Source organism: Balaenoptera musculus, chromosome 14 (genome assembly GCF_009873245.2).
Source record: "Balaenoptera musculus isolate JJ_BM4_2016_0621 chromosome 14, mBalMus1.pri.v3, whole genome shotgun sequence".
NCBI classification, from domain to species: Eukaryota; Metazoa; Chordata; class Mammalia; order Artiodactyla; family Balaenopteridae; genus Balaenoptera; species Balaenoptera musculus.
In genome coordinates this window covers 86,014,896-86,039,617 of record NC_045798.1, presented here as the reverse complement: position 1 = coordinate 86,039,617, position 24,722 = coordinate 86,014,896, and the positions used below count along the sequence as shown (strand labels likewise).

General features: G+C 36.3%; 1 protein-coding gene across 1 annotated transcript in view; it reads right to left on the bottom strand.

The window, feature by feature from the left end:
* Window positions 1-3,289: 3,289 nt before the first annotated feature.
* The window catches only part of C14H18orf63 (chromosome 14 C18orf63 homolog), a 29,337-nt gene continuing 7,904 nt past the window's right edge, over window positions 3,290-24,722 (bottom strand). Inside the window, exons 6-12 of the mRNA XM_036823903.1 lie at window positions 23,923-23,999; window positions 16,565-16,674; window positions 13,821-13,917; window positions 13,624-13,709; window positions 12,240-12,423; window positions 3,537-4,532; window positions 3,290-3,346 (exon numbers count right to left, since the gene is read on the bottom strand). Coding sequence (XP_036679798.1) covers window positions 3,290-3,346; window positions 3,537-4,532; window positions 12,240-12,423; window positions 13,624-13,709; window positions 13,821-13,917; window positions 16,565-16,674; window positions 23,923-23,999 — 1,607 coding nt within the window. The remainder of the gene's footprint in view (window positions 3,347-3,536; window positions 4,533-12,239; window positions 12,424-13,623; window positions 13,710-13,820; window positions 13,918-16,564; window positions 16,675-23,922; window positions 24,000-24,722) is intronic.

Below are 24,722 nucleotides of genomic sequence, written 5' to 3'. Positions count from 1 at the left end.
TCTAAAGAAGTGCTTTTCTAAAAATTCTAAGTTTTAGACACTAATGGAGTGGAGGAGGGGCTATCAAGATTATTTATATAAAGAATTGGAAGATACTACACTCTACTTAAGCATTGGATTTATCTTTTTAAATTATTTTGCTAAGTCTAACAGTAAAATAAGTTTTTATTACCTGAGACATGATAACTGGACAGTCGCAGGAAGGCAGCCTAAAGCTACACAGAGCAGGAGGAAGACTGGTTTCAAGAATGAGTGCAGGCTATGGTCGACTGACCAAGTGACCAAATACATATCCTTATTAACAGCACCTTCATAAACAAATATTTTCACCACGCCCTCACAAACAAAGTGACATACTGTTTTTTACTGCAGTCTACTAGTTATCTATCATACTAGTTTCAGAATGAGAAAGGCACACTCAAAATAGGCTTTAAACCAGATGTAGTTCCTTATGCAAATGGTAAAATAATTATAAAATAGAGATAATTCTGGAAAATAGAAACTTTTTCAGTAAAGGTATACAGTAAATTAATAGGGCACAATTTCAAGAACAAGAATTATATTTACAATTTTGAAGTAACGTTTGTATTCATTTTTGCCTTTAATTGCAGTCGTTTAGTGAAGTAGCAAAAGCAGTAAATCACACTAAAAAAATCTAAGTTCAACTTATACTTGACTCTCTGCTGGCTCTTTTTTAATGAAGGATTATTTCAGTGGAATATTTATGAGGATTTTGGTTTCTTTAAATATCTTACCACAACAATTATATCACATTTTGCAAATCAAATATCTAAAATGTTTGAAAGCCAGAATAATACTAGTTAGGAGAGAAGCTCCATTTCTGTTTCCCTCTTTTTATATATTAGATAATTTATTTGTAATATGGACCAAATATCATTGTTGACATTTGTTTCAATACATTTATACTCCTATGTCTTTGCCAGGCACCCAGAATGGGTTTGCTGGAGAATAGACCACATGGCTGATTGCAGTCTTATTTCAGTAACCCAGTGTATAACCTACTACCTGGCACATAGCATAGGCTTAATAAATAAGGCTGAACAAATAAATCTCCCTCCAATTTTTGATTATATGATTGAAGGCTCTAGTTCTTCTGTGAAATAGATTTTATTTTTATTGAGGGCTTCCTGTTAGTTTGCATATTTACACTAAAATGAAAGTTAGTGAATCAGTGAAGATATGGTAGACCCCCAAAATTTAATGCATATATACACATTCTTTTTTTTCTTTAAAAATATGCTATACCTTATCTGTAAGAGATACACACTAAAGTATTTATGGATAAAACTATACAACATATTGAATTTGCTTTAAAATAGTATAGGAAAAAAAGTGTATCTGTGAGAAATAGATGAATAGAGTGGCAAAATATTAATAATTGTTGAAGCAGGGTGATAGGTACTGAGAGGTTTTTTATACTATGCATGTTGTGTGGTTTGAAAATTTCAACAGTAAAAATAATTAATTCAAATACATTTCAATAATAAAAAGGCAAAATAAAGATATTTCCAACTAACACAACTACTATATAACTGGCATTTTGCAAAGATCTGTACTAGACTAATTATATGACGTTGTTATAGTGAAAGGTTGTGAACAACTTAAATGTCAATCAGTAGGGACAGTTAAATATAGGATATCCACATTGCAATGGAACACTATCCAACCATGAAAAAACCTGTTGAGTGATAAAAGAGTTTCCACAGCAGCGTATGGAGCCTGATTCCATGTTCACAGGAGTGTGTGTGTGTCCGTCCACTGTTCAGAATGGTTATCTCTGCAAAGAGGAATTGCATGTGGTTTTTTGTTTTTGTTTTTTTACTTTTTTCTTGAAACTGTTTTGTATTATTTAACAATTTTAGAGGGGTATATATTAATTTATATTTGGGGGAAATTATTTTCTATTATGATATCCTATGATTTTTCTCATTATGTTATTCTTTCTAGCTGACGGACAGATGTTTTAATTGTGTTAAAAACTGTGTTAGGTCTTAAATAATTCAAAGTGGGAAAGTGCTATACTTCTAAAACAATATGAAATCTAGAGTAGATTTCATTTATTTTTAAAAATGAAAATAAAAAATTTTAAGGCATTCTAGCACATACATTTTTTCCTCAACCACCTACTGACTGCATATAGTAAGCCATCAAAAACTACATGAAACTTAACATTATAAAAATATGAAAATAGATTTAAGTATCTTTTGGTAATTCAAATCAGGCTGAAAACTCTATTAATTATAGAAATAAATAGCATTTGGAAAATAAGAAAATGCTTTGTAGTTTGTTTATAATAAATTCGAATTGAAAATATTCCAACAGTTCTATGCAAAAAAGTATTTGTGGGTATTTCAGTAATATGTTTGTTAGATTAAACAGATGGCAGAACGGAATAAAATGCAATTTCCAGATGCGTGGTTTTGTGATTTCAGTGCTGTGGACTCAGTCTTATCAGCTAAATCTCAAGTTTAACTTTAGCGAGCACTGCAAAATTTTTTGGAGTAAACTTGAACTTAATGATTAACTTCTGAAACATTATTTAAGGTTAATTATCTTGGGTAAGAGTCCAAAAGGTAGGTGTTCTAATGGCTATGAAATCTTGTATCTTTAGGCAGTCTGCGCCGCGCCTTGTTCTTAGTCTGCAAAGACCCCAGAACAGAGTGGGTGGGAGCCAGTGATGGGACCTCTCTCTACCTCATCCTTCTTTAGGGGCCTTTACAACACGTTACAGTTGCTGTGTACAGTCCTTAGTCAAGGATTGTACTGTCCCCACCATTTACTATTTCCTTGCTGATTTTAAGGCTTCAAGGAATTAAAAGTAGCTCCTTTGGTACATGAGATAGGGGATCCCTAAACTTGGTAATTCCTATTTTGTTAATGTAATAAAAAATAAATCAGGGACATCCCTAGTGGCACAGTGTTTAAGAATACACCTGCCAATGCAGGGGACAAGGGTTTGATCCCTTGTCTGGGAAGATCCCACATGTGGTGGAGCAACTAAGCCCGCAAGCCACAACTACTGAGCCTGCACGCAACAACTACTTAAGCCTGCTCGCCTAGAGCCCGTGCTCCGCAATAAGAGAAGCCACCGCAATGAGAAGCCCGCACACCGCAACGAAGAGTAGCCCCCGCTCACCGCAACTAGAGAAAGCCTGCACACAGCAACAAAGACCCAACACAGCCAAATAATAATCAATCAATCAATCAATCAATCAGAAGATATCACCTAAGTTACCTGGTGGATATTTCCTTCTTTCACATCCATGTCCTAAGCTTTAGGAATGATGAGAGATTTCTTAGGTTTTGATTTGTCCAAGTTATGTATCTGTAACCAGATTAAAGAATCACATTTTGTTATAAATTAACTGTATATACTTGCAGTTGTGTTAGATATCCTGTTTCTTAATGTGTTTCTAGATGATCTTGGGCAAATCATTTAAATCTTTATTTAGGGGTTTTAAAGGTCTATCACATGGTCAGTATCCCCAGATTAAAATTGTTTTTAGGTTTTTTACCTGGTTCTTAGAAGAACTGGATTGTCCATAATGGATAGTATTGGAGTGAGGCTTCTTTGAAGTTTCTGAAGAGTCCTGACATAATTTCCTTTTAGACTTGTGGGCTGTTCTGCTTACTATTAATCGGTGGTCACTTACATCAGTTTCTTTAGTTTGATCAACTGATTGTTGCTGCAGCAGTTGGGAATCTTCCGTTTCTGTGTCTGATTCAAAAATGTGTGGTGGTCTTTTCACTTTTAGTGACTCGTGGCCTTTCCCTAAAATTTGTGTTATGTATTTGCTTGTCAAATTTTCTTTTTCATTCACTTGGAAGTCAACAGCACTTTTTATTACCCCTAACTTGTTATTTGACATCCGAAATACTGAACTATTAGATAGCTGTTTACTTTTACTTAAACTCATGACCGATAATTTTCCACTAGAAGGGGGATTTTCTGTCATATTTTCAAAGGACTCAGTGTTTTTTTCTTGCAGAGCTCTAGAAGTCTTCATCTGAATGCTGCGATTAGATCTTTTTTTAATAGCTGGATCTAAATTCAGTTTATCATCCTGGATCACACTAGTTTTAAGTGAAAGCAACTTAGATTCTGTAACATGCTTTCTTTTCAGGTTGTCAGGTTCAAAGATATTTTTGTTCATCTGTAATTGTCGATTTTTGAAAACTGGTATGAATTTAGGGGCAATATTATGTTGGGAGCTAAAATCTGTGTCTTGAACTTGCTTATTTCCTCTATTGAGCTTTGGTACTTCCAGATGTACTTGTGCTGCCTCGTCAGGAAGGGATTTCTTTCTGCTCTGAACAGATTCTGGCTGGAGGTGCAGAGTTGAGGACACATAGGGCTTTGGCTGGCTGACCGAAAGCTCCACCTTGTGGTCCGTGGCTACTGAATGAAGTGGAATACTTTGAGCCTGGGCGGGTCTTGTGGAAGGGGCCCTAGCCAGAGAGGACCTGAACTTTTGTTTAGTGGTTAGATTAGGCGGCTTGACTTTGTTTTCCTGAAAGGATAAAGATTAGGAAATTTAGAAAATGTAATAATGTCCTTAATGGAAAAGAAATAAGATATAAGATATCATCAAAATAAGGATAAAAAGTAACACTACAATACATAGAACAAGTAAAGAAAAACAAAAAACAAATGAGCCTTAGTGAGGACATGTGTATATTTCTTATGATTTGTATCCTTCTTTAGATACCATCCTTTCAAGATAATATTTTAAGATGAAGTTATATTCTAAATTGTATATATATCAACTATAAAAACTATACCCTTAGCTGCTACCATCTTCCTCCAGACGTGCTTGTTCTGCTGTCTCTCTCAGAATGTCTTTCCCTCTTCTCTCCATTTTTTCCCTCTCAACTTCCCAAGGATCTTCTATCAGTTACTATTTATTTGTCACCAAAAAAATAGAACAAGGTAATGCTCTTACCTTTTAGTGTGCATGTTCAGTCTCCCTAAGTAGATACTAGATTCTTTGAGGGTAGGAACTATGAGTTACTTATTCTTACATCCTTCACATTCTTAAATCTTTCACACAGTTACTAACAAAACACTTACTCAAGAAATTAAATTAATGGAGGAGGTGGTTGCATCTACACTACGCCTTTCAGAACAAGTAGGATTTTGAGTATAGGGCAGTGACTGTGTCTTAATCATTTTGCAGTCTCATTGCCTACTAGAGTGCCTGGTACCTGGAAGCAATTCAGCAAGTACTTGTCAAACTGACTTGTCAGATACATCAAAGAGAAACAAGTATTCAGAGTCTTCTTAAAAAATTGTAAAAAAATATAAAGCATGAAATATACCATTTTATCCATTCTTAAGCATACAATTCAGTGGCATTAAGTACATTCCCCACTGTACTTCTGTTGTGTAATCATCACCACTATTTCCAAAACTTTATCTTTATCCCAAACAGGAACTTCATAGTCTTTAAGCAATAACTCGTTTCCTTCTCCTCACAGCTCTGGTCACCACCATTCTCCTTTCTGTCTCTATGAATTTGCCCACTCTAAGTATTCCATGTAAGTGGAATCACAATATTTGTCTTTTTGTGTCTGGCTTATTTCATTTAGCTTTTCAAGGTTCATCCATGTTGTAGCACGTGTCAGAATTTCATTCATTTTTATGGCTGAATAATATTCCATTGTATGTATATACCACATTTTGTTTATCTATTCATCTGTTGCTGGGAAGTGCTTATAGTCTTTTAAAATACATACCTATTAAGTCTTAGTGTCTGTAAAAGAGAGACATGTGACAATAATCTGAAACACTCAACACAGAGTTCTTTTCTCACCCTCTGACATAAAAAACACATAGATTCACAACGTGAAATAAAATTTAAAAAAACAATCTGGAACAATATTCAAACCAGAACAATTGGTTTTTCTCTCCCTTACTGGAGATTCAGTTGTTGAATATAGTTGGGAGGACAGTAGGACAGAATTTTAGGAGATAAGAGTTGTGAACAGGCAGAGGAAAAGTGAGTGATCCAGTTACTTATTAGGCAAATCACACCAAAACTTAGTGGCTTTAAACAAAAATAATTATGTTTTATCTTTAATGATTCTGGGATTTAAAAAAAAATTTTTATTTATTTTTTGATTCTGGGATTTGACATGGTTTAGCTAAGAGTCTCTCAGGCAGTTGTGGTTAGATGACTCTGGGGCTGGAATCACTTCCTCACTCACATGTGTGATGATCGACACTGGTTGTCAGCTGGAGTACCTACAGGTAGCCTCTTCATGTAGACTGGGATCCCTCACATGTGGCAAAGCAACTGTCCCAAGACACAGGTAGAAACTGTTTTTCTTTTAATGACCTAGTCTTGGAAGTCATGTAGCATCACTTCTATCACAGGCCTGCCCAGACCCAAAGGGAGGGAACATAGACCCCATACTGCAATAGAAGAGTTGTCACTGGTCAGAAGGGCATGTGGCTGGGTGACCTTGTGGCCACCTTGAAAAATGGAGTAGATGTCAGAGAGCAGTTGGTCTCTTACCAACTTCAAGCCTCTGACATCATAGTACAGGTGACCTACAAAAGGGCTGGTGCACTTGGCAATGGAGATGCATACAAACCCGACACAGGATTTAGAGAGCTGAAGGAGGAGATGTGGTCAGGGCAGATGGAGCTATGGCCCAACTTCTGCTCCATATCAACAAGCTGCCATAGCTTATCCCAATGACGCTGAGCTGCAATACTGGCCTCACACAGACTTTCTCTGTGTGAACGTAGCTCTCGCTTCGCCTCCACCTTCCCAATCACGTGCCACCCTAAGCCAGAACGATGTAGGAAGGAATTCAAGGACACATACCTACAGCGTACTCAAGTTGACATAATACAAAGTCACCACAGAGAACAATGCTCCTTCTCCCACCATGGCTATTCGTGGGAGAAGTGGGAAGTCCCCAATAAAGTCCTGGGTAAGGTTTGGGTGATGCTCAAAGTAGGTGACTGGGTTCACTTTTGTCTGCAGATTTCTCAAGTCTGAGTCTTATCCATGTCAGTAAGGCAAGAAGACACCTCTCTTTACTTCCTCATAATTTGCAGAGGGCACAGAAGAGGACCTAGCCTGCTTTCATGACCCTGAGTGAAGTGATGCAGAAGCTAACTGAGGAATGGTTTATAATGCCAGTAGATTGCTAGGCTGAGTGAAAAAGCACGCATCAAGAAGGGGTTTTGTATTGTTTGATAGGGCTGCTATAACAAAGCCACCACAAACTGGGTGGCTTAAACAACAGAAATGTATTGCCTCAAAGTTCTGGAGGTGAGAAGTCCAAAATAAAAAAGGTGCTGGCAGAATTGGGGCCATGAGAAAAGGATATGTTCTAGGCCTCTTCCCTTGACTTGGAGATGGCCATTTCATATTCACATGGCATTCTCCCTGCAAATGAGTCTGTGTCCAAATTTCCCCTTTATATAAGAACACCAGTCACATTGGATTAGGGGCCCACATATGCCAGTATCTAATCATTTCTGTAACAGCCCTATTTCAAACAAGGCCACATCCTGAGGTACTGCTGGTTAGGACTTCAACATGTCAATTTTTTGGGGGGGGAGGGGTGCACAATTCTACCCATAACAGGGTTTGACATGTAGCTCTAGAGAAATTCAAGAGGGGGTACAGCTGTTCTTCTGAAGACCATCTGTACAAAGGAGCTAGAAGAACACCTTGTATACCATCTTTGTCAAGATACCATATGAGACCAGCAACATCAGACTAATGCAAGTCAAGAAGTTAATGCCTGCCCTCTCCCCTCCACTACTCAGCTGTGACTGTGTGATGGATGTGACGGATACAGTGGACTGGTGTTCAATACCCATTCCACCCTCCTTCTAGCATTCCTTCTGGAGCCTGGAAATCTAAAATGAACATTTTCTCCTTTGCAGCTAGGGTTCAGGATGTGATTTAGGATCAACCAGTCAGATGCACTCATACAATATTTGGGAGAAAGAAGTGAGGTAAAGCCATACTTCTGTAGTTTCTGCTGAAAAGTTTACTTATGAATGCCTTTCGTTTTTCAGTTGCAGTGTTAGCAGAAGCCCCAGTGTCCACTCACCAGCTTTGCAGGTGTCTGGAAACAGAGCTTAGGGCATTCATTCTCCTGATGTGGACCATTTGAGGCAAACACACCAAATGCCCTCACCCTATGTAGGCTTTCCCCTGTACGTAGACGCTATCACGGGGAGAATGATTCTTAAATTTGAATGAAATTCTACCTCAAAAAGATGTTTTGTCAGAAGCGGCTGAATCATCTTAAAATGTCTAGATTGAATTTTTTCCATTTGATGAAAAAACAGGTCAAGAACTAAGTTGAAATCAATTATAGAAAATCAAAGAACATTTTTAGACTCTTGGTTTTCATAAACCATAATAACTGTTAAACAATATACCTACTACTTGAGATAGCAAAAGAAAAACTCATTCTAGGCAGATTCATATAAGAATAGATTACCTGTATTTTGATATAAAACTTATCTAGAATATGTATCTGAAACGCTTATATTCACACCCAGTTTCATCTTCATCTGTCTCTCAGGAATATATATCTGGTGGAAATAATTTCCAGGAGCTTGTTTTGCTCCCTAGCTTGTCAATGTATTATTTACTCATTCTTTCAATTTCTAAAATATAGTAAACAGCCCAAAGGGGGAAACCTCTTCTAGGTTTACATTCAAAAATTTTAAAAAGACTACAAAAAGGGCCAGTGTAAACAGCAGATGAGCTCATAAGTAATTCACAGAACTTAAAATACTTAAATTGTCAACAAACCAAAGCTTTGTGACGTCATAACCTAACAAAAAAACATACACTCTACCACATTATTACCATTATTCTGCCAGGTGTCAGTGTGGCTTAGTTGACTTTTAGTTTCTAGAACTTTACATACAATTTATATAACTTTGTACATTAACATAAAATTATAGGGAAACCAAAAGCTTTAATTTATATTTAGATATGAATGGATATCTAATGGAGGCCTAGAATTAAGGAAATTATTAAATGAAGCTTGAGGACTGATCAAAATGATGGATCAAGTGTGTTTTTTCTATTAAAATTTGGTTCTGTGTCTTGCACCACCTGAGTGTTTCTTGATTAAAGTCCAACCACGATTCAGTTAAGCTTAGGATTTAAGTACAGGTTTGTAGGAAATATGGGGCTTGGAAGAATGTGTTAAGTTTAAAAGACATGACACAATAAGGAAGCCATCATTCAAATGCAAAATATGGGAAATTTTCCAGGTAAATGATCCAGTTTTCCCAGCAAATAACTGGCATAAATAAAAGGGAGGGGAATTTGGAATGTTATTCAATAAAAGAGATCTAAGAGATAGAACAACCAAATTATGTGGACCTTGCTTGGATTCTGACTTAAACGAAACCTCTAAAATAAATCTTTGAGATAAATAGGGAATTGCAGTATGAACTGGTATTAGGTGATATTAATGAATTATTGTTACATAATATTTTTAAAAAGCTCTTATCAGAAAAAGATACATACTAAAGTCTTTACAGATTAAAATAACAGCATATCTTGGATTTGTTTTAAAAGACTACAGTTTACCCCCACCCTAAAAATCCGTCAAGGAGGAGCCAGATGATAGGCATACAGGAGTTCATTACACTATAGTAATTTCTTTTATGTATCTTGGAGAATTCCTGTAAGTTAAAAAGAAAAGCTAGTTTGGCTAAGCACTCCTGCTAATTTACTTTTTTAAGCCAGTTGAGCTTTATCAAGTAGTTTGATCAATTTATTTTTCATTTTTAAAATTTATTCTTTTTAGTACTTCATGAATCTTAGAGCTAACAAGGTTGTAGCAATAATAGGAACTAACATTTACTGAGAGCTCAAGTACAAGGAACTGTTCCAAATAGGATTATCTAATCCAAAAACAAAACACAAAAAACCCTATGAAGTACTGGGAAGGAAATGGTGATGTGCTGCCCAGATCCCCTTCAAGAAAGGGCTGCTCCCCCGCTGCCAGGGTACTGTAAGCAAACCACCTTTGGCAGTCAGCCCCTGCAGAGACTGCCTCAGTTATGGAGACCCATCTCACCCTAGAACCTGCCTGTCTCCAGGTGGCCCAAATCCAACGACAGATGGAAGAGGTATAAAGGCCTGGCTATTTTGGCCAATGCAGAACCACTGTGATGGGCCGTTTTAGCCACTGTGCTCCTCAGAAGGTTGGCCATGGCTATATGGCACCTGCTTTGCTTTTAACTTCTCCCTTTACCCATTCTTCTTCCTTCCCTGCTGTCTGTAGGTGTTGATTCCAAGGGCACTTCTCAATAAGCATCACACGCACTGGACTCCATTTCAGAGTAGGCCTCCTAGAGAGCCCAATTTGTGACAAGTGCTATTACTACCACTACTACTATGCCCCATTTTACAACTGGAGAAACTGAGGCACAGGGAGATCAAATAACTTGCCCAAGATTATACAAGTAGTAAGGAGTTCAAACCTAGGCAGCCTGTCTCTAGAGCCTGGCTCTTAACCACAAATCTAAACTTTTTCCAATTTTAGAACTAAGAATCCATTCTTTGGGTTTCAGTTTTAATTCTGCAATGTATTTAACTGTGTGGTTTTGGTTAAATTACTTGAATGCTGTGAGCTTCAAGTTTCTTCTTCTGCAAAACTGAGAAAACAATTTTTTACCCCAAGAGTCTATTTTGATGATTAAGTGAGAAGGCACAGAGAAGGCACTCAATAAAACTGAGGAGAAATTCTTATTGTCAATGTACCAATTGTCAAAAGCACTATAAAGACCAGAATTTCCAAATAAGTGTTATTTTACATTTAAGAAGCAAATTTTCACAAATATATTGTCTGGACTCACCACTTTCAAAACAGATGTAGGCTGGAAATATAAGGTATTCAATAAATATATTCAATAAAAATGCATGATGTAATGACATATCTTCTAAATTCCTCAGATTTGGACTTGGCCAACAACTAAACCTTTTAAAATGTTATGTCAGGGAAAAATTTTAAGATTCATAAAGATCGTAAAGATGTCAATTGGTATTTGTCCACCCACACTCCCTTCTAAGGAAATGGCCTTGCCTATAGCACCTGATATTTTGGCTGTTATGTTTTTATAGCATTTATATGAGGTGTTAGCCCCTAACCCAAGGATACCAGATCCACAGGCTAGTGGCTAGTGACAGATGTGTGACCCGGCTAGAAAAGATAAAAGGGGTCTATCAAATACTGGCTCTGGTGAATTTTACTTGAGGATTATAAAGAGAATGAAGCAAGTAGTACGGCAGCAAAAGCTGCAAAAATGCCATGAGGCATAGTGTTTGAGCCATAGCAAGTCAACACCACATGAAAGCCTAAATCACTGGAGCAGTGGAAGCTATGACAAAACAAGATGCTAGCATTATAAGTCAAGAAAGGAGACTCAGAAGACACAGAAATATTGAAATAATTCATATTACATTTCGAACTGTTCAAATTATTCAAACCTCCATCTTTCCTTTGATGAAAACACACATATTTGTCATTTAAAAGAAAGATCATTGTTGAAAAATTTAAATTGAATTTCCACTTGTTCTTCAAAAACTTCCCTTTTAATTTTGTTTCCTTTTGACAAAGAAATCTTCTTTTATTGAGTGTGAAGATAGGCCATCATATTTTCTTCATCAATATTGCTTAATTCCTACTTATTCCTTTTTTTCATAAATAAGATTTCACTTAGCATATCATCTTACAATGAAAATGCTTCCAAGTTAGTTCAATTTCTATAAATGGAATTATTCAAAGGCTTTTTCAATCAATCAGACTCAAATGAAGTGGCAGAATTTCAAAGAAAACTTGGATTTGTATGAGGCAAATGTTTCCAAACTATCCTATATGATCATTTATTCATTTATTCTTTGAAAAAACATTTAATGAACACCTATTAAGTAACAGGAACTTGGAATAAGAAGATGAATATGCTCTTTGCCCTCTAGGAAGTCATGTTAAATTAGAAGAAATAGAACAGTAAACAACTACTACCATAATACCAAGTTAAATACAATAATAATAAGAATGACAATAACAAATGGTTAAGTACAACAATGACAAATAGTATTAGGGAAACACTGAACTGAAAGAAAAGACTTATAGCACAGTGGGTAGGTAGTCCATCACTGAAGGCAAAGGGTGCATAGCATGTCTTAGAGAACTTGGTAGGATATGAAATCTCTTACCTGCAGATACAGTTTAGTTAGTTCTTGTGTGTAGTAGCACGGTTTAGTTGTCATCTTTATGGGAAATCCACATATATGGGGCAGTTTAGATTTTAAATCTGAAACAAAACTTTTCAACACACTTTCCATATCTACCCTTGGAAAGAACTGTACGGGCTGACTTCTGATGCAACTGAGAGGGTATCTGAACATTGTTAAAGAACAGTGGGACATTTTTTGTAGATAGAAGACAGCATTTTGTAATGGAAGTAAAATGGTCTTAAAATAGTAACTGCTAAAAAGGCACACAACTAAATCCTAACTATTTTATATATTGCTTATTCCTTATTATCCAAAGCTATAGAGAACGTTTTCTCACAGGAATCTTAATTGCTTAAATTTTAACACTCACAATAAAGACAACTCACAGTACCCTTACTATATGGCTTTCTACACAGACTGGCAAACTAAGATTTATTAAAAAAATGATTTATAAAAAAGATACTATGACCTTTATAGATTATAAAAATACGTGTTTACAGTAAACAATAAACAGGTTGCATCTCTAAGAGCAGTAAAAATTCAGTACAGAGAAACAACATGTCTAGATTGTATTCAAGCTCTGAAAGCAGTTCTCTGAGAAAAGCAGTTACTTTTTCAGATGAAAAATATTCTGAAGACTTGGAATAATGTCTTAGCATCTAATGAAGGGGAAAAATTGATACCTGTCAACCTCAACTTTATATTAAGATTTGGGCTAGGAAATGTAGAATACAGAAAGAGAACACTAGGCTCCTCCCTCTTCCATTTGGAAACTCCAGCTGGTTAGAATACAAAGAGACAGAGATGGTGAAGTAAGTACGAATTAAGATGGAAGAGTTTCACCTGAGCGCTTGCGCTCTTTTTGTATGTAGATTTTTAAAAATAACATTAAGAAAAATATTTTCTTGTATCAATGGGGTGCATTAAGTGCAACTCAAATCCTCTAAACTTTGACCGTAAAATTACTCTGAAAAGCAAATTTCATTAAATGACTAGTTCTTTTAATTCTACCCTTTCAGTAATATCCAGCATGCCACAGGAGGGAGCCCTTGGCTAAGGAGAAGCCTGCAATTATTTTCTTACTTTCTACAAGGAATCACGTAAACATTTTTCCTATCTACTCTAAAGTTTCTTCTGCCGTCTAAATTGTTGCAGTAGTGTTTAAGGGGAAAAAATATTTTTATTAAGCTCATCCTCAAATAAAAATAGCAAAATTCTAAGGAAAACAAAAAACACTTATTCAGATAAAAAGAAGTAGAGGGAAAGTAGCTTCATTTGAACTTAGAGAAGGTTGAAAATGATGACAGCAGGGCAGGAGTAAGCCTGGATCATAAGGTGGGCAGAGAGCATCTGTAAAGGATATGTGAAGATCCTTCTTCCTATCATTTTGAAGTAGATGTTGCAGTATATTTTAGTAGTTCCACAATTTTCTGGAAGCTTATAGCTATACTAAAAATTAAGAACAAAGTTGAAATTCTCTTGAGAAAGCTAAACTTAAGGTTAAATTACAAGAAGTAAAGTCAAGTAGCTACTAATGTAATATATGTTTCTATTCCTTACCAGGTCATCCCAGTGCATCTGGAAATCTTCGTATGAGTGAAAAGGACAGTCAGGGGGTATGGTGTGAAGAATACTTATTATTTGTCCCATTTTCATACTATAAAAGATAGAGGTGGTGAAGTATTATCAGCCAATGCTTAGATACAGTTTAACTATGCAATTTGGAAAGCATTCAAAAATTTTAGCAACTATCAACACATAAGTAATAAGCTACTCATTTGCTCCCAGTTCTAAATTAACATTGTACTAAATTCTTAACAACTAGAATTGTTAGAAAAAACTAAGTTGAACTGATGCAAACAATAAGCCAGTTATAAACACAAACTAATGACTAATACAGTGTTGCCACACAGAGGTATGCCTGGTAATTGTTAGACTTTAGGGAAAAGTCTGTTAAGAGCTGAATGAATCAGTCAAATCTGTGTTCCCTACCTACCTCTCCTTGGCTTCAATGATCAAGGCACTGTGCATATGCTGCTTGAAAGTTCTTTTGCCTAATCAGGTTAAAATTTCATGCCAATAGTCATACTTATGTTAATAACAAGTCATTTTTTCCCCTGAAGACAGTATAAACTTAAAACGGCTCACATCAAATGATAATGAATCATTAATTATATGTACAAGTTTATAAGATTCTATTGATATTATTATAATAGTTGTAATTTTGTAATGAGATACCTAGAAATTTTACTGTTTTAAAACTAGGTCTAACAAAAATGTAAATGTGTATCAGAGGCCTTTAGAGTCGTGCACTTTAAGATTCTCTCTCTAAAGTGTACTGTGTTTACGTGGTCTGTTTAGCAGAGTTTACCAAATAGAGTAGCAGTTTTGGCTTATCAGCATAGTCCCAGGTACTACGTGTACACAGTAAAATGATGCTCTCCCTTCATGGCAGTTTGAGGTTTTTCAAGCTGTTTGCTGACCCAGAGTGGGGAGCTATTTGAGTTCTTGTTTCTACTTGTTATTGTCATTTTCTAGGCTATATGTACATTCCCACTTTTAATCATGTACTTGCCTATAGTATCTCCTCCAGGTAAAAAAAAGTTTGTTAAACTCTTACGTAAATTAAAAAAAAAAAAAAAAAAAAAAAAGGAGATAGATATTTTATTTTTTTGGCCACACCCAGTGGCATGTGGCATCTTAGTTCCCCGACCAGGGATCAAACCCGTGCCCCCTGCAGTGGAAGCGCAGAGTCCTCACCACTGGACCACCAGGGAATTCCCAATAGATAGATATTTTTAAGCAGTTTAATTGAGATGTTAACTCACATACCATACAATTAATTCACCCATTTAAAGTATAAAATTCAGTGGTTTTTAGTATATTCCCAGATATGTGCAACCATCACCACAGTCAATTTTATTTTTGTTTATTTTAAAATTTTTTGGCCGTGCCACGTGGCTTGCAGAATCTCAGTTCCCCGAACAGGGACTGAATCTGGGCCGAAGCAGTGAAAGCCTGGATTCCTAAACACTAGGCCACAAGGGAACTCCCACTACAGTCAATTTTAGAACATTTCATAATCTCAAAAAAACAAAAAACGAGTTGAAATAAGGTAGTTTTTTGGTTACGGTTTTATTGAGGTATGACTGACTCTCAATAAACTATGTATATTTAAACTGTACGACTTGGTACATTTTGACCCATGTGTGCACCATGAAACCATCACCACAATCAAAATAGCAGGCATACTCATCGCCCTCCAAACTGTCCTTGTAATCCCTCCCTCTAATTCTTCCTTAGTTTGCATTTTCTAGATTTTTATATAAATGGAATAATACGTACTATTTTTTGGTCTGGATTCTTCAGTCATGTTGTTGTGGTATCAACATTTCATTCCTTTTTATTGCCAAATAATATTCCATTGTGTGGATATACCACAGTTTGTTTACCTATTCACTTTCTAATGGGCATTTGGTTGTTTCCAGTTTTTGGCTATTACAAATAAAGCTGCTGTGAACATCTGTGTCTTTTTTTTTTTTTTAGATAAATTTTAATTTAATTTTATTTATTTTTTTATACAGCAGGTTCTTATTAGTCATCAATTTTATACACATCAGTGTATACATGTCAATCTTTGTATGGACATATGCTTTCCTTTCTCTTGGGTAAACCCCTAGGAGTAGAATGGCTGAACTGCAATGGTAGGTATATGTTTAACATTTTAAAGACACTGCCAAACTGTTTTCCAAAGTGGTTGTACCATTTTACATTCCTCCCAATCATGTTTAAGTTTTCCAGTTCCTCCACACTCTCATCAATATTATATCAGGCTTTTTAGTTTTGGCTATACTAGTAGGTGTGTAGCAGTATCTTATTGTGGTTTTGATTTGCATTTTCCTAATGACTGCTAATGATGCTGAGCATCTTTTAATGTGCTTACTTGCCACCCGTATATCTTTTTGGTGAATTACTTGTTTAAGTCTTTAATTAATTTTTAAATGAATTGTGTATTGTTGAATTATAAGAGTACTTTATATATTCAATATATTATGTACTCTCAGTAAAGGTGCTTTGTTGGCTATATGCTCAGCAAACAAAAAAAGGCAGATGTACAACAAAATTATTTTAGTAACTTGATGGCTTCTGTATGACAATATTGCTTCAATACCTTTTTAAAGTGATAATTCAGTCTCAAAAATTCACAAAAATGGTTTATACTTTTGCACATATCAATGTTGAAGCAAAATAAGAGACAACTACTATCTTGAACCCACCCTAGATATTACAAATTGAAATCTCACCTTGGCAAAACATAGCACCAGTTGCTCAAAATCGAATGTCCCGCAATAACAGCATTCTTGTTAGTTTCAAAATCCTTTATAATACTTTGAGAAATATCAAATTCTCTTAGCTTTTAATAGAAATAAGATTTTAATGCATAAGTCCTCAAAAGAATTTGGCAAACAAAAAGAAACATTAAACAACACAGATTTATTACAGTCAGTTATGCATTATGTAGTTTCAAAGGCTATTACACTGAATCATACATAACCACTTTACATAATGTACTCAGTGTTTCAGCTCACCCTGTTTCTCCTCTATACAGTATATCAAATATTTCATGCTTTCCCTCTTATCTTCCAAACCCAAACTCCTATTTTGTACTTATTTGAACTGGTTTTCAGTTTCTTTAATTATGTTAATTTGTAAGAAGTTGAATCTCTGTCCAGAGGAAGGTATTTACATTTTGTCAGAATAGCATCTTAACTAAATTTAAAAACTTTTTTTAACTGGAGGATTTGTTAGGGAGTTATACCTCTATCTGGTCTTTTGGAGGGGAGAGGACAGAGCCAATACTCCCACTCTCCTTTTGTATCCCTTTTCCATGTCTTGGAATGCTTTTTTCTCTGGTCCTCAGGTGCCCTGTCTGTAGGGTATTTAAGCCTGTAGGCAGCCAACAACTTGCCACTTACAGTTTTCTCACCCTGGGAAGTGTGGGGCATTTTCTTACAGTGAGCCAGAGATTAGAGAGACCTCAAGTGAGGTGGAAAATAAGTATTAATCGGTGAGAGGACACTGTATTAAGATTAGAGAGAATGGTTCACAATCATTTGCCCTTATCATCCATCTTTTGGGAAACAACATTCTAACTTTATTGCCTACTGCTTTTCAATGAACTCCAGCTAACCTGGCCAACTTTTTATTGCCTGGACAAGTCATAAGCATTTTAACAATGCACTGGCTTAAAGCATTGCCCCCACTCTGATTTACCTGAGTTCTACCAATACAAACCTTACGGGCCTAAATCTAGACCCTTCTCCTCCACATTCAGTGACTTACCCTTCTCTAAATTTCCATTGCATCTATTAGATTAATGGAAATGGGGAGCAGGACAGAGCAAAAAACCATGGATGTAGGAAGAGGAAGATGATAAGTGCTGGTCATGTTGAAAGGACACCAAGAATGAAAAGATACCTATTGTGCTGTACACTGGAAATAAATCTTGTGCTGTGATATTCTGTGCTTAAGAGATTAGTTGCCTAAGCTGTGTGTTAAGAAAAAGATGGTCAGTGCAGGAATGGCTATTACTGTTAGAAAAGACTGGCTGCAGGTGGATCAATAAATTATTTAAGGGAAAACAGAACCTGAAATCGAATTCAGAGAAGGTGGGTATCAGTTCCTAATGTTTGCAGTTTATGAGTTCTCACATACATCTACTTACACAGCTTGAGTTTATATCCTTCTGAGTATTTTCTACACTATTCAGGGACTCAAGGCAATTGCTGCAGGATCTCCATGATACGAGCACTATGTTTATATTGGTCTTTCTCAACTTAGAGTTTTCTGAAGACCAGCAAACCACTCACCTCTTCACTATACACCCCAACAGACTCTGATTTACCTATCATTTATTAACTCTTTGCATTTATTTACTTAACAAATATTTGTGTCCTTATGTGAGCAAACCCACATAAGAAGGTACTCAATAAATATCACTTCCTCCTTATAATGCCAACTTAAAGAATTTGGACTTTATCTTCCCTAGGCAACATTGAGATACTAGAGATATTTACGTTGGGGACCTCTGTTTTAGAAAGAGAACTCTGTTGACACTGTGAGGAAAATTTAGAGAACAAGAAGGAAAAATGCTGGAAACAGGAAGGCCAAAATGGAGACCATTTTAATAGTTCAAGCAAAGGAAAGGAGTCTAAATTAGAGCACTGGAAATGAAGACAGAGAGGAAGAGATTTCAGAGACAAAGGTAGACTATTAAAGAGCGATTGGATATAGCAAGCAAGAACCAAAGATGACCCTGAAGCCTCTGGCTGGGTAACTTACTGGCTGTTGATGCCAGTGACCAAAAGGGTAAATTCAAAGGAGGAGCAGAGTTGGGGCTGGGGAGGGTGACAAGTAAATAATTCAGTTTCAGACACAACTGGGTCTGAGTACCATTAGTATATTCATGTGAAAGTATCAGAGAAAGGACAGACAAGCTGAAATTATACAAGGATGTCTGGGAGGTATCATTGTATAGGTTCACCACTGGAATGGGTGAGCCTGTGAAGGAGAAGAAAAGAGGACTGAAAATGGAACCCAAGGGTTCCATTTACAGTGTGATAAGCAACATTTACACTGTGATAAGAGAAAGATGAGCCATGAATGAATGGAGGAGATTCTGGGGAAAAAAAAACAAAACAGTTTCAGAGAAATCAAAAAAGGAGCTGATTCAAGAAGAGAGGAAAACTTTGTCAAAGTTCCAAAGGTTTCAAATATGAATTCCCTCAGACATCTCCTTTTTCTCTGAACTCCTAAAGAAACATAGTTCCTATAACAATTATTTTGATACTCTATTGCCAAAAAACTGCTATTCAATTGTTGTGTTTTTTACTCAATACTTATTAGGTATGTACTTCTGTAAGGCTCTTTGGGATATAAAAATTTGAGCCAAGGAACCCAAGGCTAGGTAAAGGAAGTATGATGTAGTGTAGTAGAAAGAAGAGAGTGGAAGGACAAAATCTAAATCCTGAATCTATTTACCTTTATGACCTACAGCAAGTTACTTAAACCCTGTGTCTCAATTTACTTATAAAGTAATAACAATAGCCATCCTTTTTGAACCTCTACTATGTACACTTAATGTACTTTATCCCATTAACCTCCTAACATTGTATGAGGTAAATATCATTACCTTCAATTTATAAGAGATCCAGGGCAATTTAGTAACATGCCCAAAGAGGCACGGCTAATAAGTGCAGAACTGGGGACTTTAATGTAGTTCTAAGCCTACACTGAATTTTTTCGGTGTGTGAATTTAACCGGTGCTGAGGAAATGTTTCTTTCTCCTGGTAAGTTGTGTGTGCATGCCTTTTCTTCTGACCAAGATAAAAACTTCTGGAAGGAAAAGATGTCTGCCATCAGCACCGTGCACATATACATAATGACAACCAATAAATAGTTGTCTATGGAATAAATACAAATTTGTTTCCAGGTGCCCATTTCCCAAATTTTCCATATAATTAAATGATCAAGGCAAATAGCTTAAGATTACATAATGCTATTCTGGAATATATTCCTCATGTAACTGTGGATTCAATTATAATCTCAAAGCATCAACCAGTAAAACGGCAGTTTACGCATATACATTTCTTTTTAAACACTTAACTGTCAGGAATGCATTATTTTAAAGTTTAAAATAGTCTAAAATTCGATAAATGAGTAAATTATTGTTTCAAATACTTCTTGAATCCACTTAAACTCTAAAGATAAAGGCTAAAATCCCATTTCTCATAATGAATTATGATAAACTGTCTTAAAATTTGCCTAGATAGGATCAAAGATCAGAATTTAGAAAACTACTACAATTTGTAGCCCACAGGAGTTAAATAGGATATAGAAACAAATGTCACTTAGTTCAACATATAAATTAGTCTTCCACTCCACTCAACCTTCCACTCATTCCACAAATATTTACTGGAGTGACAGGTACTATGGTAGGCTCTGATGATAGAAAAATCAATTAAGACACAGGCCCTTCCTTCTAAGACTTCTAAGTTTAATGAGATAGTTACGTGGACAAGAATATGTGATACACACGGCCAGGGGAGCACAGAGAGAGATGAGTCTTGGGAGTTGTGTAAGTCTTCACAGAGGGGTTATATCTGAAATAAGCCTTGAAAGACGAGTGGGAAGATGAGCCAGAGAATGGACACGACAAGCTTGGAGAACAGTATGAACAAACACGTGTAAGTATGAAAGACCATGTTATCTTTGAGAAACAATTAGTAGTTTGGCTACTTGGAGAGCAATGATGGGGAAGATGAGGTTATGCATAAGGTAAATTTGGGTCAACTGGTATATTATACTAAAGAGTTGAGATTTCATCTTATTGATAATAGAAGCCATGGTAGACTTTTAATAAGGAGAATGAAAGTGTAGAAGATGAACTGGAAAGGAGAGAGATGGTAAATATCCTCTTCCTCACCTTTATTCCCCGCTCCGGACCTATAACCAATACTAGATTTTGATAAAATGAAAATTCAATCCAATTATCTTTTAGTATATTGGGAACAAAGGTAAATAAGGCAGGACCCAGACTCTCAAAGAAATTACAACTTAGTAGGAACATAGACATGTATGAAACTTATTTTTATAGCAGTCTGGAGGGGAAAAATGACATATCAAAAGTATAAGTGAGATTTAGAGGAACTGATGAGCAATTATAATTTAGGGAATCAATTTAAATAAACTGAACAAGCATCTGTTGAGTGTAAATGTTGAACAGAAGAGAGGAGCGTATCGCCCCCATTTCTGGTGTTTGCTTCCATGTCGAGAACGGTCTACTAACACATATTCATGATGTCACTCTCCTCCTTCATTCACTCCTCCCAGGGCAGATGGGATGGCTTATCTGGTTGGTAAAACTGGGACAACTCCTACCTCGTCCTCTTGGGAGCTGGCCTGCTGGCAAAGAGTGGTGTTCTGTATTCTCTCAGTCATACTGGGAATGGTGCCTGATCTCCCAAGTGAATCTGTGGGTTTCTGTTGCTGCCATAAGTTGGTGGGTCAATCTACCTAATTCTAGGGTTCAGACAGGTCACATTCTCCAGTAGCTGTTTTTCTTTTTCAGTAATAAACAGTGTGACCGTATATCTGTTAAAATAATTAAAATGGAGACCAAACTTGAAAATTCCTTAGGCAGACAATACCAGTTAAGCTACAAAGGCAAAGCCTAATTTAGCTTATTCCGCAACACAAGCAAAATTTAACTTAGATTATTTCTTGTAAATGTCTCCAAAAATCATAAATGAACCACACTGTTTTCCAAAGTGGTATGCTACAATAACTTTTAACCAATCCCCTGTCATTTGGAAACCCCACTGCTATAACCAATCATTATAAAGATTAAACAGTTTCCACATTTTTGCTATATAAGCTGTCCTATAACAACACACCTTTGAGCTTCATTCCACTGTTGGTTTGAAGACTCTCAGTTCACAAACTATAGTTTTATGCACAATAAACTCTTAATAAATACAATTTTGATTGATCTGATTTTAATTTTTAACATATCCCAGTTCATACACATTGGGCCAGTATCCCATTAGGTTAGCTAGTGTCCCTTTCACTCTCAAAAGTGTTCCTTTTGGATGATAAATTATATTCTCATCCTAGTAATAAAGGTGGTGTTCTGATCTCTATATGTCATACTCTTCTTTGTCATTCTCTAATTGGTTCAAATCTCAGATATATAAAACAAAAGTATCATCTGTAGAAAATTCAAAGGGCAGTAAGACACAATATTGGTCTCTAAGAAGCTTATTATAAGGCAAGTTGGAGATACAGAAATGAGTATAACTCTAAAAATACAAAGAGGGGGACCTCCCTGGTGGTCCAGTGGCTAAGACTCCGTGCTCCCAATGCAGGGGGCCCAGGTTCGATCCCTGGTCAGGGAACAAGATCCTACATGCCGCAACTAAGAGTTTGCATGCCGCAACTAAACATTCCGCATGCCCCAACAAAGATCCCATGTGCCGCAACTAAGACCTGGCACAGCCAAATAAATAAATAAATATTAAAGTAAATAGATAAATAAAAATACAAATAAGTATGTGAGCATGGTGAAGAGTAGTGTGAAGGTTTAAAAGAGGGTGAGAGATCACAGTGGGTTTGGAGCCTTGGGAAGGTTCCTCATCAGTACCAGATATTCACGTTATGCCGCCCATTCTGTAACAGAGAAGAACAAACCTGAAATATACACGATGGCCCACTCTCAAGGCTCTGCCTCCCAGGTTTGACCTTTAAAGGTATAACACTTTTCGTTCATATAGAGATAAAAAGTTGTGGAACAGAGAATAACATTTGTCCTGTTGGAGGTTTACAGGAACATCGTGACCTGACCTACATGGACAGCTGCAAGAACAAAGGATTCGGGCACCGAGAAGTTTGCAACAACTAGCCACAGCCCTCCCTTTTTAGTATAAAAGAAGCCTGAACTCTAACTCGGGTAAGATGGGTCTCTGGGACACTAGCCCACCACAGTCTCGGTCTGCTGGCAAGTGACTACTCCTTGCCCCAACGCCTCATCTTTCAATTTACTGGACTGTCGTGCAGCGGGCAGTATGAGCTTTGACTCAGTAACAATTCCAATTATTTATATTCAGGTCAGCTTTCCTACTGGCTTACATAACTCTTGAGGGCCAGAAAGTAGATCCTATTCATTTTTGACTTGTCTATTGCCTCAACATAACAGGTAATCAAAAAATTATAGAGAAATGAATAAAGTAGCATTTGAGCTGGCCCTTAAAGAATAAGCATAATGTATAGCCAATCAGAGGGGCACTCTAAGCAAAGGAAGAGTCATCTGTGCTCTGAGTGGGGTTTCTCAATCTGGACACTACTGACAGCTTGGGCTGGAAAACTCTTTGTAGGGATGGGAGTGGGGTTGCTGTCCTGTGTACTGTAGAATATTTACCAGCATCCTGGCCTCTATCCACTAAATGCCAGTAGCAACACACCCCTCCCACTTTGTGATAACCAAGTTTTCTCCAGACATTACAAATGTCTCACGGGGAACAAAATCACTAATTTTGCCCTCCACCCTTCTCTGTTGAGAACCACTGTCATAGAAGAAGGAAAATAACATTTACTGAGTTACCATTAATGTGTAAGATTCTATGCTGGGTGCTACGAGAATTAGCAAAATAAAAGACATATCCTTCCACTAAGAAGGAAAAAACTGTTATGTGTAAAAAATAGATGGGAAAAAAAAAAGCTATAAAAAGCCAGTGGGGGGTTATTACATTTAGTATGAGCTGAAATAGCATTTTTAATATTTGGAGATGAAAGAAGAGGCACGAAGTGGGTGCCGAGGCAGGGCAGGGTTGTGGAGTCTTGAATGCCACCTAAAAAGATTTTTGAGCAAGGGAGTAATATAATTCGATCTGTGTTAAACTGACAGAGTCGTGTTTTCTTTGGTAAACAGATTTAGGACAATATCAGTATAGCAAGCATTTAATAATATGGAATTTGATAATAAAAACTTTCTTATCACTCTTCTTGTTAAAAATTAAAACCTCCTAGCATATCAGTAATAATAATGAATATATTAATTATATATAAGTATAGTAAGGTTAATTATAGAAATCAAAATATGTGGTACCTGAGGTGGTGGCAGTCTGATTGTGTAAGCTTCTATGCTTAGACAAACTTGAGTTTCCGTTACATTGAAGTCTAATACTGAAAATAAAATTATTAACTGTGAACTTTCTGGAATTATTACTCCATCCTATCAAATTAAGTATTTTAGTAACAAAAGAAATTAATTTAACTCAATTTATTCAAGTTGGAAACTCAGTTAAGAACGGATTTTTTTCACACATGGCAAAATTCAAATAATCACCATATAATATTTGATGGTCTATAGATGAGACATCTAAAAGAAGACAAAAGCATATGTGGGTATGTATGTGTAAGGTAGGGTTACAATAAGAAAAATGAGACATCCCACAATTGAGAGGAAAACTCAACAAATACTTTTTAGAAGTCTGACATCTATTATATGTGAAAGATGCAGGCTCTTCTTAAATTAGAAGAGGTACCAGGCCATGATTTTGACTTCACTAGTCTTACTAACAAATGTCCTCAAATATACTGGCAGATATATTCCAGATCTTTCAGAGCCCCAAGGCTTCTATCTTGCTTTCTTGTGATTAAAATTACTTATACAAGTCAGATCGTGGTACTTGGAATAAAGCACGAGGGGGCTTCTGGTGTACTGGTAGTGTTATACATCTACAGTTTGTCAGTTTTGCCATAGAATATTACATTCAGTAAAACTAGAAGAAAAAATTCTAACACGAGTGAGGAATTTTGCTCTCCTAAGCTGTTATCTTTAACCTCCGACAGCTGTAGTCTCCTGACAGTGTTTGGGGATGGAACTAAATTTAGGTAATGAACCCG